The sequence below is a fragment of the Clarias gariepinus genome, chromosome 22 (assembly GCF_024256425.1).
Source record: "Clarias gariepinus isolate MV-2021 ecotype Netherlands chromosome 22, CGAR_prim_01v2, whole genome shotgun sequence".
In the NCBI taxonomy this organism is placed as follows: domain Eukaryota; kingdom Metazoa; phylum Chordata; class Actinopteri; order Siluriformes; family Clariidae; genus Clarias; species Clarias gariepinus.
The window spans coordinates 28,318,688-28,332,558 of record NC_071121.1 but is presented as its reverse complement, the minus strand read 5'-3'; the positions used below and the strand labels follow the sequence as shown (position 1 = coordinate 28,332,558).

At 42.0% G+C, this 13,871-nt stretch overlaps 1 protein-coding gene across 1 annotated transcript; it reads left to right on the top strand.

Annotated features, from left to right (window-relative positions):
• The first annotated feature begins 875 nt into the window (after nucleotides 1-875).
• Nucleotides 876-12,468, top strand: elovl4b (ELOVL fatty acid elongase 4b). Its single transcript, XM_053482449.1, has 7 exons — nucleotides 876-1,269; nucleotides 3,730-3,815; nucleotides 3,912-4,099; nucleotides 4,610-4,690; nucleotides 5,552-5,723; nucleotides 8,976-9,103; nucleotides 9,478-12,468. Exons 2-7 carry the CDS (start codon nucleotides 3,749-3,751, stop codon nucleotides 9,754-9,756), a joined length of 915 nt encoding a protein of 304 aa, XP_053338424.1. The 5' UTR covers nucleotides 876-1,269; nucleotides 3,730-3,748; the 3' UTR covers nucleotides 9,757-12,468.
• The last annotated feature ends 1,403 nt before the right edge of the window (nucleotides 12,469-13,871 follow it).

Genomic DNA, 13,871 nt, shown 5'->3' with positions numbered 1-13,871 from the left:
AAGCCACTAACAAGATCATCAATATGCCTCAAAAATGAGTATTTGGTAACACACACTGAACCCACACGTCCCATGTTAAACCGCCTCAGTCAGTATGTTTACATGATATTGTGTTGGTCTGACAAAAAAACAGATTTTTCATATAAATGTAAATATGTTAGTCTGACTGACATTGTACCAAATTGAAGGTCTCAGTTTCAGACTCACACCCAGATAATGTGTTTGGGTGTGATGTCGAGCAGCCCCTGCACTTACAGTAAAACTCAATCGCACAGGAACTGGCCGGGGCGCTTCTTCACCATGAAGCCGAACAAAAGTTGTAACAACTAACAATACGGCAGCGTCATCTACCTTCAGATAAACACCATAACCATGACATACAGCGTGTGTCTCTGATTTGTACAAAGCAGAAGTAAGAAACGTACAGCTCCACGTTCTCACCGCTAGACGGAACCAGACCTGGGGTCCGTGGTGGGGTGCTTCCACTCACACACAACTCATCTGTCAACACCTCTACTCTCGGCTTCGAGGGTCAACAACAACAACAACAACGATGATGACCCCTGACTCCGCCCCTGCTGGTTATGATTTTAGTGATATTAATGATATTGTTCTATTTATCACTTACAACCCAAAGGCTCTTCTGCACTGTTTCATGAGGTTACTGGATCTAATACTCATTTCTCGTTAGTGTTAAACCAACAACCTACAGCCTCGTGCGGCTGATCAACAATCATGAGCACGTGGGGTCTGGGACACAGCAGTAGGGCGCGAGTCAGGCAGCTCGTGCTCAGTGTCACACACACCCCTGAGCGCTGCTCTAACCCTCGGTAGGGCAGATGGGGGGTGATTAGACTCCGCCCCCTACACACACACACGCTCGTGCTGCCGAGTTGCGGAGCAGGAGCGCGCGCGGGGTGTGTGACCGAGTCTGGGGTCAAAACTAAAGGCACAAATAAGATCAAAGCCGGTGTGAGTGTTCAGAGTGACGGGCTGAGCGCTTTGATGTTACCGCGCTGACAGGGACTCGGAGATATTTAAGGACAGGCAGAGAGTGTGTGTGTGTGTGTGTGAGAGAGAGAGAGAGAGAGTGTGTGTGTGTGTGTGTGTGAGAGAGAGAGAGAGAGAGAGAGAGTGTGTGTGTGTGTGTGTGTGTGTGTGTGAGAGAGAGAGAGAGAGAGAGAGAGTGTGTGTGTGTGTGTGTGTGAGAGAGAGAGAGTTCCGCTGCACCGGATGCGGGTGTAAAGTTACTGAGCTGCAGCCAAGAAGGTAAGAGCAGCTCACATGTTCACTTTCATCTAGACTTAACTGATCACACACACACACACACACACACACACACACACAGTATACATGCGTTAAACTGTGTGTTCTTTGATATTTTTTATTCCTTTAGTTTAGTGCTTTATACAACATGCAGCCTGTAACAATGAGATATCTCTGTTAATCAATAATAATAATAATAATAATAATAATCGATTCAGTGATGCCTCGTTGTTCTCTTCTGTACTGGTTGGTGTATCGCCACACTGACTCCGAATTCGATCTTTTTCTTCACCTACGCATCCATTTAAGGTGGTGAAACATCGCAGTTCCTTTATAATCCAACAGGTGGTGTGTTCTAAACTAATTACACCTTCATAGGCAGCACAGTTTGTTTAGAATTTCAACAAAATCTAAAAAAAAAAATTGAGGTTTGCAATACAAATCAAGTCGGTATGGAGATGATATCCTATCAGGTGACCCCTGGTGATTCCCATCCATTACTAATACTAATGATAATAGATTTGTAGTAATATTAGTGTGTGTGTGTGTGTCTTGTAGAGCACATGTATGATCACAGTTAGTTCTGTGTTAAGCTGAACAGGTAGTTTGTGAATTCTACAAAAACTTTGGACAATAGATTTTTTTGTTTGTTAGAGAAATTGTTCAACAATAGAATGAAACAGATTTTCTGTTTACTTTCTTTCTTCTTGTTATGGATAAAATGATACAGTAGATCAAAGAGAAATGTTCAATGAACATTGTGTGAGAAAGAAAGACAGATAGAGAGACATGTGTCATGTCACACTCGTCCTCTAAGCGCTTAGATCAGATGGAATTAAGGCCAAGCGACAAGTGTGTGTGTGAAAGCTGCTGACACACACAGCGCAGGGCTTTGGGGCCAGTACATGAACAAGTTCCTGTAGTCTAGGTCTTAAATCTCTAACCCTAGGGACTATCTGACCATTTTGATTCATACACATTCACATCTCATACAAACTTAAATAATTCTTTTGATTGTGTAAAGCTGCTTTGCGACAATGACAACTATTAAAAGCAATATACAAATAAAATTGAATTGAATTAATCCATGTTATACAACATTCAAATTCAAATTTTATTTGTCACATACACAAACATACACAATACGAAATGTAGTGAAATGCATTATACGACTGCTATTGACCCTAGAAGAGAATTAAAGTTTACAAATAAGAAATAAATATGAATAAAAGAAATACGATAGAAATTAAATAAAAAAATTAAATTAAACTAGGAAAAATAGAACTAAAAATAAAAATAGAAATGTGCTAGGAAAAATAGAACTAAAAATAAAAATAGAAATATGATGTACAAAAATAGAAATATACTGTACAAATTGAAATATACTGTGCTGTGTGTGCAAAGTTCATTCAGTTCCGTCTGAGCAATCTCATTGGACAGGAGTGATAATAACAGACAGTAACAGCACTGTGAGGTGTAACTCTGTGTATGAGTGGGCGTGTCCCAGGTGTTGTCCAGTGGTTAATGACACTAACTGTGTGTCTCAGCGTGGGTGAGAGTAGGTCTGTACGGTCCGCAGTACTGAGGAGAGAGCAGCTGTCTGACTAAACCCACATTCACACCCAGTCACAGAAGCACTTTCAGTAAGAACATCAACACATCTGATAACGTTATGGCGTCTTAAACAACACGCCGTCTCTGCACTAATCACTTCTAAGTCCTTCTGAATCGCCTCTGAACCGCCCGCGTCGTTCTGTTTATGGCTAACGCTTAGCTACTAAGCTAACTAGCTTCTAACACAAGGCTGAATCCCAAATCCCTCTCTAACCCCTGATCATGGGCACTACTTGCTATGTGGAACAAGGGAGTGTACACCCTACATAGTCCACTAGCTTTCCATTTAACAATAATTGGGATTCGACCCCAGAACCTGGATATTAACAGAGCTGATATTCTAAAGTGGAATAAGTGGAAATATAAAGTAAATCTGGTGAGTGTCTCAGCACTGTCCACCACCTCCATGGTTTATTCTCCTCAAATTTTGGCTACAGAGTACCGCTAAGAATTTTAAACTACTTTTAGCCGTTAATTAGAACTGTCGGTCACCAGCTCCACCAGTCGTGCCTGGTTAGATCTGCCAGGCACCGGAGGATATGTGTGGGCGGAGCAAAAAAACTGGTTTAATGAAGAACCAAATAAAAATCTGCTGCTAATAAATGGTGGTTGTGGAACTGTTGAGTAGAAGCAATATCACACTCGAAGTCCTGCTGCTGTGATATCTTCAGTACTCAGGCTGTGCCCTCGTGCCCACTGTGACCATATCACAGTCCTGCTGATATCCAGTACATCAGCATGACTTGGAGTGTGCTTGATATTGCCTAATTCACTCTGTGCTGTAAAACACACACATATACACACTTATCCTCAGCTTATCATACCTTTTTTATCTTTTTATAATAATAGGACAATATAGAGTGTTGCCATGGAAACGGTGCTTCATCTCATCAATGACACAGCAGAGTTTTACACATGGAGCCTTACCATAGCAGGTATGTCTGTCCGTCTGTCCGTCTGTCCGTCTGTCTGTCTGTGTATCATCTCCCTAGTTCCCTCACTTAGTTTGAGGTTGTGTGTGTTTATCTTAGACAAGCGAGTGGAGCAATGGCCGATGATGTCTTCACCCCTCCCCACACTGGGCTTCAGCATGCTGTATTTGCTCTTCTTGTGGGTGGGGCCTCGCTACATGCAGCACCGAGACGCTTTCAAACTGCGTAAAACTCTCATCGTCTATAACTTCAGCATGGTGCTGCTCAACTTCTACATCTGCAAAGAGGTGTGCTGTCTTCCATCACTCTTCCTCCATGCATTCCTATAACCATTCCTATATTCGTCTATCTGTCCGACAAGCTAGCCGTCTACCCATCATTCTATTTAATCTATCTGTCCATCTTTCCCTACATCACTTTATCTACCTGTCCATTAAACCACCTGTTCATCCATCCATTCATTAATCTGTGAATATTTCCGTCACCCTTCTATTTAATTAATTTATCCACCCATCCTTTCATTTACCCCAGTCTGATCCATGATCACTATCTTTCTGACCATCTTATGTTCATTCCTCCCTCTATCACTTTGATCCCTTCGTTCATCCATACATACATTCCTCATCTACCTTTTAGCCCTTCCCTTACGCGTATATCTCTCTCTCGCTATCCTCCATCAGAGTCTGTTCATCAGTCACTAACAACTGATACAATTAAAAGCATTCAAAATAACCTTATAGTGTTTCAGAACATCTTTATTTTTGTTCTCCTTCTCCCTCTCTTTTCTGTTTCTCCAGCTGTTGTTGGGTTCCAGAGCAGCTGGATATAGCTACCTCTGCCAGCCTGTCAACTACTCAGACAATGTCAATGAAGTTAGGGTGAGACACACACACACACACACACACAAACACACACACACACAAAAAAAAACAAAAGCCAGTGGGTTATTACATTTGAAAGGAATTTAAATGAAACTGAATGTTTTTATCACAGTGTGGGGAATAAATGAATCACGACCAGGAGGGGGCGCTGTGTTGGTCACACATGAGACACAGCAGGAGATCTGAAATGGAACCCAAGCACTTAAAGTATGCTTGATATTAATGTGTGTGTGCCATCTGGGGAAATTCTCTCCCTAAGCTCATCACATGGGGCTTAGTGAACCGCACAAACTGGAGGAGCATGTCACCTCTCTGACCTTTGACCTGTGTGCTGCTGACCTTAATCCAGTTAGCGTCTGTTCTGAGCTGGGTTTTCTCCTGTTTTTGCCTTGTTGTCCTTTACTGTTTAAAGTACTATTTTGGAAAAATAGGTTTCTGTACATAATGAGTGCATGAGTGTGTGTGTGTGTATGTGTGTGTGTGTGCCCTGCGATGGATTGGCACCCTCTCCAGGGTGTACCCCGCCTCGTGCCCTAAGCCTCCTGGTCCCTGTAACCCTGAATACAGGATAAAGCGGTATAGAAGATCCAAGTGTCACACAGTGGTATGACCAAACAAGTTCCTGGTTCCAATTCCTGATGTGATGGATTCAGACCAACATCCCAAAGATACTCTGGAACTAATTACTTTGTGGGAAACTAATCCCATGTGAATAGGGTTGAGAAGAGTTACCATAGTAACCAAACTTAAATAAAAAAAATAACAATAGTATACTGATGGATAACAATTTCAGTTCTTCAATTTTAACAAAACATTGAATTTGCATTTATACTGCCTGATGTGTGTGTGTGTGTGTAGATAGCGTCAGCTCTGTGGTGGTACTACATCTCTAAAGGTGTGGAGTTTTTAGACACAGTGTTCTTCATCATGAGAAAGAAGTTTAACCAGATCAGCTTTCTGCACGTCTACCACCACTGCACCATGTTCATCCTCTGGTGGATTGGTGTTAAATGGGTCCCTGGAGGCCAATGTAAGAAAAAGTGCACACACACACACGCACACACACACGCACACGCACACACACAATAGAGGAGTGAAGAAACAAAGTTGACTGTGGAAGCAGAGGAGGAAAGACAAGAAGTGCCAAAAAGTGTAGCACTTTTGGGGTTTGGGGGAATGAAGGAACTAAGGGGAGGGTTTGAGACGTTACACGGGTGATTTATTTTTCTTCCTTGTAAATAAGTTACTTTTCTATGAAATTTACTCTTACTCTGCAGCCCACTTTCCCCACTGGTGGAAAAGGAAGTCTTCTACAGCCATCTCATACCCCAGCTTGTGGATCACCTCAAACCTAACTGGCTGAAGTGCCGGATACCATCGATTGATCTGCATGTTGGTGTCTCTCATGTAATGTAGTCAGGGAACCAGCCCTCTGTCTAATGTGTCCATCTGTAAGACAAAAGTAGGAGGAAAGTCATGTGAATGCAACAGCAGGCCACCACTGTTAAAGTAGTCAAGCAGCTCCAGGAAGTGCCTCATCCCTTTTATGGTTTTAGGTCTTGGACAGGTTCCTATCTAAATTCCTATCCAATCCTAAATTGGCGATGCACTTGCCTGTGACCCAAGTGGAAGCCCAGATACCATACCATCCAACTGCATGCATGTTCTGGTTTTGAATAAGCCCATGTTGCAGGTGCTGCTGCCCATTATTACTGTAAATGATTATATTATCTAGGTGATGATATGGGTCATGTATGTATGGAGAATATTCTCCATATTATATTGAACTCAAATGGAAGCGGCACAAATGAGTGGAAACCAAATTGAGACTTGGGGACCAAGACCTTCAAGCTACACCATTAACTGAGGGACTCTGTAAATACCCCCATGTTGCGCATTAGCCCCATATAGGTTAGAACACATTGGAAAAATGTTTCAGCAACTTGGCAGCCGTTACGGGAACTGCCTTCACCAGAGAAGAAGGAAGTGCCCCTCTCTCTATGGGTTCTGGAATTTGAGGTTATATACGTACAGTATCTGTAGGGAATTGCATCTACCTGTTTATCTTACATCATAGTCAGCTTCCCTGACGCCATTTGATCTCAAAGGGGCTCTAAGGAACTTTTGTTATCGTTTAAATTCCCATAGCAGAGCACCCGTCATACACCTGGGATTGACGTTCTTGGACCAGTGTTAAGGTTATTAACACCTTCTTGTGTTAACTGTCCCAATGTGCTAAGAACATATTGCCTTTCGTTGTTACCTTTGGAGCCTAATGTTCGATCCTCATAATGTTCTAGAGGGAAAACCCAATAGTAAACCATCATTTTGCGAATGGTACACCCTGGTATGAATATAATTGATGCAGAATAAGTTGTGTAGCATGTGTGGCATGAATGTAGTGTCATGATTGATCACAATTCTTTAAAGATTCTTAATGAGGAGATGACATGGAGTAGTTCTCTTGCAACACTTGCTGAGATACTGCTTCAAGGTATCATGTTGTGTAGTCCACCAGAATGGCCTGACAAAGTCTATTCCTGTTCTTTCCAAAGGGACCTCAAATAACCCTAATGTCCCCAATGGTGCATTGGGTGCCAAGGCAATCACAACATGCAAAACCCAACATACAATCACAACACCTGCATACTGTACATCAGCGTGAATGCGTGGCCAATAGGAATGAGCCATAAGATGGTTATTGCCCTGCTATAGGATTACGTTGAGCCACCTGGAACAAGAAGTTCATGCGGGGCTTCAGGAGAGGTTGCTATCTCTTGTACTAATTTCTCTAATAGTTGAGAATACGTCATTCAGTCACACTTGATCAAAAGCCTGCCTCAGGGTCTTGTCATGTGACTGCTTCAAAGGGAAAATCCCTAAATAGAGTTCTCTCTAAGGGTTTGGGGATGAGCTCTTTCCTCACAGTGTCTCCCTGGTCTGGAGCTAACATTGATGACCCCAGCACCTCTCCAGCTAATGCTGCACTTTTTCCATGCCACCTTTTGCCTACTGCAGGACCCATCCACCAACATTTCTCTCACTAATGCTTATTATCAATTTGTTTATTTCTTCCTAGACTTGGTGAAGCCAGAACTAATTGTTGCCTGCACTTGATGTTTTCTCCCTAGAACCTAGTGGATATTATTGCACACCCCGTGCTCACATTTCACTTTCACCATGAATACGTACATGCCCCGGTGCCTTGCCTTAACTTCGATGGATTGGGGTCTGGTTATGCCCTGAGTACACCAAGGCCTAACGTATAACTTTCTGAACACTCATTCTTACACATGATGTGAGTCGCTCTGGATAACACCGTCTGCAGAATTCCTAAATGTAAATGTTTAGCTCCTGTTCAGTCAGTGACAAACTGGGAATACAGATCAGCGTTTCGGCTTCCGTGTTATTTGCGAGCAGGGCCATGGCCACTTCCCATGGAGCACCCACCTGACTGAATTAAACACCTGATGGCCCTCCTGTGCTTGTACAGGGCCATGGACTCCCTCTTCCTGCTGTGTGCAAAGTCGGCCATTCTCTCAATACTGATTGTGGTGGATGCTGCCAAAACAATTGATGAGATCAGCGAAGGGTGATCTTACATCAGACTTTCAGCACCAGTTTAATCATTTTAGGGTTTGGGGAAATTAATGAACTGGAAGGATTTATTCTTTTATTTAGAACTGTTGTTACTTTTCCATGAACTTTATGCTCTCTCTCTTTCTCTCTCTCTCTCTCTCTCTCACACACACACACACACACTGTTCTGTGCCCTGGTCTCCTCTCTGTCTGTCTCCATATCCAAACATAAAAAGAAAACAAAAATAAATAGACTTGGTAATGAGCCACAGGTGGAAAATGTTACATCACCTGCTGGTTTAAACGTCTCTTCTCCATCTCCAGGTACTTCTCGACCACGCCCCTGCTGCCACACGGGGTCACTGGGGTCAATATTAACAATCTTTAGTGGAACAGAAGTGTTTTGAGATTTGGAATGTATTTTGCCGAGGAGATGAAGGTTAAATCTAAAGTGAATGTTTCAGCCTAATTGCTTCTAAATGTATAAGAAGGATTATAAACTTTTCATGTTTTAAGGTTAAGCTGTGATATTTATCTTAGTTTCATGTTCTACGTAAAAAATCAATATGTAACTGATTAAAATGGAAAAGTCATAATGACCTGAAGTGTAAAACAAAACAAAACAACTATAGATGCTTTAAAGGTTAGTCATGATTTTATTAACCTGGAGTCCATTTTTTTCTGTTTCCACGTTTCCTTGCAGCGTTTTTTGGTGCGAGTATAAACTCAGGGATTCACGTGCTGATGTACAGCTACTATGGTCTCGCAGCTGTTGGTCCGCACATGCACAAATACCTTTGGTGGAAGAAATACCTCACTATCATTCAGATGGTAAACACACTCATCACACACACACCACACGCGTACCACATGCCCATCACTCATCTGACGAATAATCATCATACACTCACTACATCTTCATCACACACTTATTACAAACACATCTCTTTCTCAAAGTGATACATCACTACTCGCTAATCATAAACTCATCACACACTCGGAACCCTTTCATCATACCATAAACTCATTACCTTCTCATAACACCCTCATTCCTCATACTTCAATCCAATCTCATCAGAATTGTATCAGTACTCAAGATACTCTGATTCACTTATACACACTCATACTTACATTTTTGTTGCCTGCCTGTGTGTGTGTGTGTGTGTGTGTGTGTGTGTGCGCGCGCGCGCGTGTGTGTGTTCCAGATCCAGTTCCATGTCACAATCGGTCACGCGGCTCACTCGCTGTACTCCGGCTGCCAGTTCCCAGCCTGGATGCAGTGGGCGCTGATCGCCTACGCAATCACCTTCATCATCCTCTTCGCCAACTTCTACTACCAGACCTATCGCCTCCGGCCGCGTTCTAAATCACTCAAGAGCGCCTCCAATGGTGCCTCCGCGATGACCAATGGCTCAGCAGGCAGCGTGGAGCAGGTAGAGGAGAATGGCAGGAAGCAGACGAAGGAACGAACAAAGAGGGAGTGAAGGGAGGAGAGGAACGCACTGGGAACATTGTACTGGTGGGACTGTGGGGATTTAAAATGGAAGTAGTGTGTGTAGGCTGGTTTTTTGTTCAATGGGATAGATGGCGTTTACAAAACTATGTTGGGGGGAAAAGAGAAAATTATTCAGTGCAGATTCTGGCTGTCTTTATACTTATTACATTATTTATGTTTATTCATTTCCAGGTGTGCACCGATCATCTATTATAATATTTATTCTGCAAGGAAAAATGATCTATAACTGTTTATTTACCTAAATCTCGAGATCAGACAGAAATATCAGGTTCTACACAAATGTTCCTTGGACACAATGGAATTTAAATAATTCAGTGCAATTAGAGACCCTGGTTTCCTCTGACGTTTAATCCTGTGTGTGTGTGTGTGTGTGTGTGTGTGTGTGTGTGTGTGTGGGTGGACGCACACCTTGTCTGGTAATGAAAAAACATGTGGAAGTGTACAAGGGGCGTCCCACACAAACCAGAACTTCTGATGAAATTTTTGGTAAATGAAGGTGTAAACATGAGTGATATTTCCAGAAGACTTTAAGCGCAGTACGGTGGTGAGACTCTTAGTAAAACATTAAAACGTTTGTACCATTCAAAAGAGGGCCATAAGTCTGTGAATGACGATCCTGTCCGACGTGACTCGGATCAATCGGGAAGTGGAACGTCTGATCACTAAAAACCGATGGATAACTTGTTGGAGAGACGTATCTGTCTGTGTGAACTGTACACACACTTATTCCCCAACACCACTTACACATTACAGGAACTCGAAGTTATCCCGCGTACGGTCCTGACCTCACTCAGAGACGTTTCCACATGTTTGAGCTGTTCCTGGGATGAGCTCCTGGGAGGCTGGCATTTCAAATGTGAATCAGGCAGTCCGATCATGTCTCCGGGGTACTGAGACAATTTCTCCCTTGATGGTGTCCAAGCACTAGTGAGACCCTGGGATAAGTGAATTAGTGTAGCGGCGGATTATATAGAGAAATAAAGGGAGTTACTACTCTTAGATTGTGTTATTCTGCACAAGCAAAAGCCCCACTTTTACTTGAATAAAGTAGAAAACTTCCAAATCACTATACAAGTATGTCAACACAGTACACCTTTAGTTTTTGTTTATATCATGTATGACAGCGAGAATCAGAAACTTCACATTGCTCTCAAACACACACACACAATGCTGTAGAGATTTAGGGCGTGTTTAGCTCGAGCACTTTCGCTGAGATCTTCCACTGTATGTTTATTGCACGTTCTGCTTGCTGACCTCATGTATGATGATGATGATGATAAATGTGTAATGACCAGCGGTGGTAATTGTACTGTAAATAAAACGAGCGTTTAAAGCTGCAGATGTGAAGAACGGTTTACAGTGTGGACTGATGTTCTTCTTTACATTTAGGCATTTGGCAGACTCTCTTATCCAGAGCGACTTACATTTTTATCTCATTATACATCTGAGCAGTTGAGGATTAAGGGCCTTGCTCAAGGGCCCAACAGGGACAACTTGGTGGTTGTGGGGTTTGAACCTGGGATCTTCCGAACCGTAGTCCAATGCCTTAACCACTGAGCTACCCCTGGCAGCTCTTTAAGGCTAACTAGATTTAAAATTAAATCGAAATTAAATCTTCTCTGGTTATTTTTGAAAGCTGTGTTTACGTACACTATATTACCAAAAGTATTCACTCCCCCACCCAAATCATTGAATTCAGGTGTTCCAATCACTTCCATGGTTACAGGTGTATAAAATCCGCCCTTAGCTGTGAAAGAATGTGTCACTCTTAGGAGATCAGTGAATTCCAGTGTGCTACCGTGATAGGATGCAACCTGTGCAATGAATCCAGTCATAAAATTTCCTTGCTACTAAATATTTCACAGTCGACTGCTAGTGGTGTTATAACAAAGTGTAAGCGATTGGGAACGACAGGAACTCAGCCATGAAGTGTTAGAGGCCATGTAACGTCACAGAGCGGGGTCAGCAGATGCTGAGACTTATAGTGCACAGTCTGGGTTTGGCGGTTCCCAGGAGAACGGTACTTGTCTGACTTTGTCTGTTTTTCAGGAGTTGGGCTCCACCCCTTAGTTCCAGTGAAAGGAACTCTTAATGCTTCAGCATACCAAGACATTTTATTCAATTTCATGCTCCCAACTTCGTGGGAACAGTTTGGGGATGGCCCCTTCCGGTTCCAACATGATTGCACGCAAGTGCACGAGGTCCATAAAGTCATGGATGAGCGAGTTTGGCGTGGAAAAACTTGACTTTCCTGCACAGAGTCCTGACCTCAACCCGACAGAACACCTTTGGGATAAATTAGAGTGGAGACTGTAAGCCAGGCCTTCTCGTCCAACTTCACAGATGCACTTCTGGAGGAATGGTCAAAAATTCCCATAAACAAACTCCTAAACTCTGTGGAAAGCCTTCACAGAAGAGTTCAAGCTGTTATAGCTGCTAAGGGGGCGGGGCCAACATCATATTAAACCCTATGGATTAGAAATTGGTCATATAGATGTGAAGGCAGGCGAGCCAATACTTTTAGCAATTTAGTGTGTGTGTGTGTGTGTGTGTGAGAGAGTGTTTTTATGGATTTTATAGGAAATGTAAGAATATAAAAGGCAACCAGAAGTTTCTTTCCCTTTTTAAGCATTGTTTTGTCCGGACATCTAAACACATTAAAAGAATAAATTGATGATCATGTGACTGATCCTGTCATTCTTCAATAAATTCAAATTCTAATTAGAATAGAGTTGATAATGGTTGTAGAATAGTTTGTACCACCTGCTGTAGTGAAATAAAACACTGTGCTGTTAGAGAAAAATAATGAACAGTAGCTCCGCCTCGTCACAACACGCCATCAGTCTGTATTTTATGATTTTATTATTCATTATGAGGTTCTGGAAGCAGCTCTTCATCATACTGGAACCTTACAATACTATAATCTCCAGCTCGAACTCTTCTGATCCGAATAACACTAACGTAAACGATTGTACTTTACGAAACTTTAAGATACTGTTTAAATTGTAATAATATATAGGTTTTTGTAATAAATCAACTCAGGTACAGAGCGGATCTGACTTGAACAGTTTAGCAAATTGGCTTAAGCTGGAAAAGAGCTTACACACACACACACACACACACACACAGAGGTTACAGAGGAGAGCGGGTCGGTGTGGAGGTGAATTCTTATTGGATCTTTCGGCCAATAAGAATATGGGGAGGACGCTGAACACCAGCTAAATGAGCTCCTGGTTATAGTAAACACTTCTGTCAATTTATTATAAAGAGAAATTTGTTCACTTCTAGAATAAGCCCGGGTTGTATGGTGACAAGATTATATTCCTATAACAGCATGTCCCTAGGTGTTTTATTACTTCACAGCAATCTGTCACTATTACATGTCTAATTAAAGAATGGCGTGTTGGGCTTTTTGTCCATGTGTAGTTACAGTAAATGATTGTGAAGTGCATCAGTTAGATTATAGCAGCTATAAACACTCCTTCACTCACCAGCATCTCTTTTGCCGTTAGTAAAGCAAAAACATGCAAAAAAAAAAAAAACCTTTGCAACTTGTTATTCTTCCAAGGAGTTTTTAAAGCTTAAACACCTAAATTTGAAAAAGGATTTCAAAGATAATGAAGAAAGCTGTTAAATACGCTAGTCTCTACAGTCGGTACAGTTATCTTGGTATATAGTTATTTATATTCAGTGATGTGAACTGTCAGGTCGAACCTGCGTATCTCTAAATCCATTCATTCACTTAGTTTAGGAATTAAAAATAAAGAATGCTGATGATGAGGATAAAATTAGTTTTAAGTTAAAAGATTTAGCACAAGTTCTTGATACTTTTCATTGGTTAAATATTTATTAAACTCACAGACAGACGTGAAAAAACTCGTTTAAGAGACGACCTCATGTTCAACGCTAGTCTTCATCTCTTTCGGTACAATAGCAAGGAAATGAATTTTGTTGGTCAAAGCTGACAAATTAGCCTGGCGCACAAATACACACACACATAAGGATGCTTCAGGGATTGTGCAGTAAGAGGATTGGGGATTGTCCAGTTTTCCACTGGGACACGTACCATAATGCAGACTCACC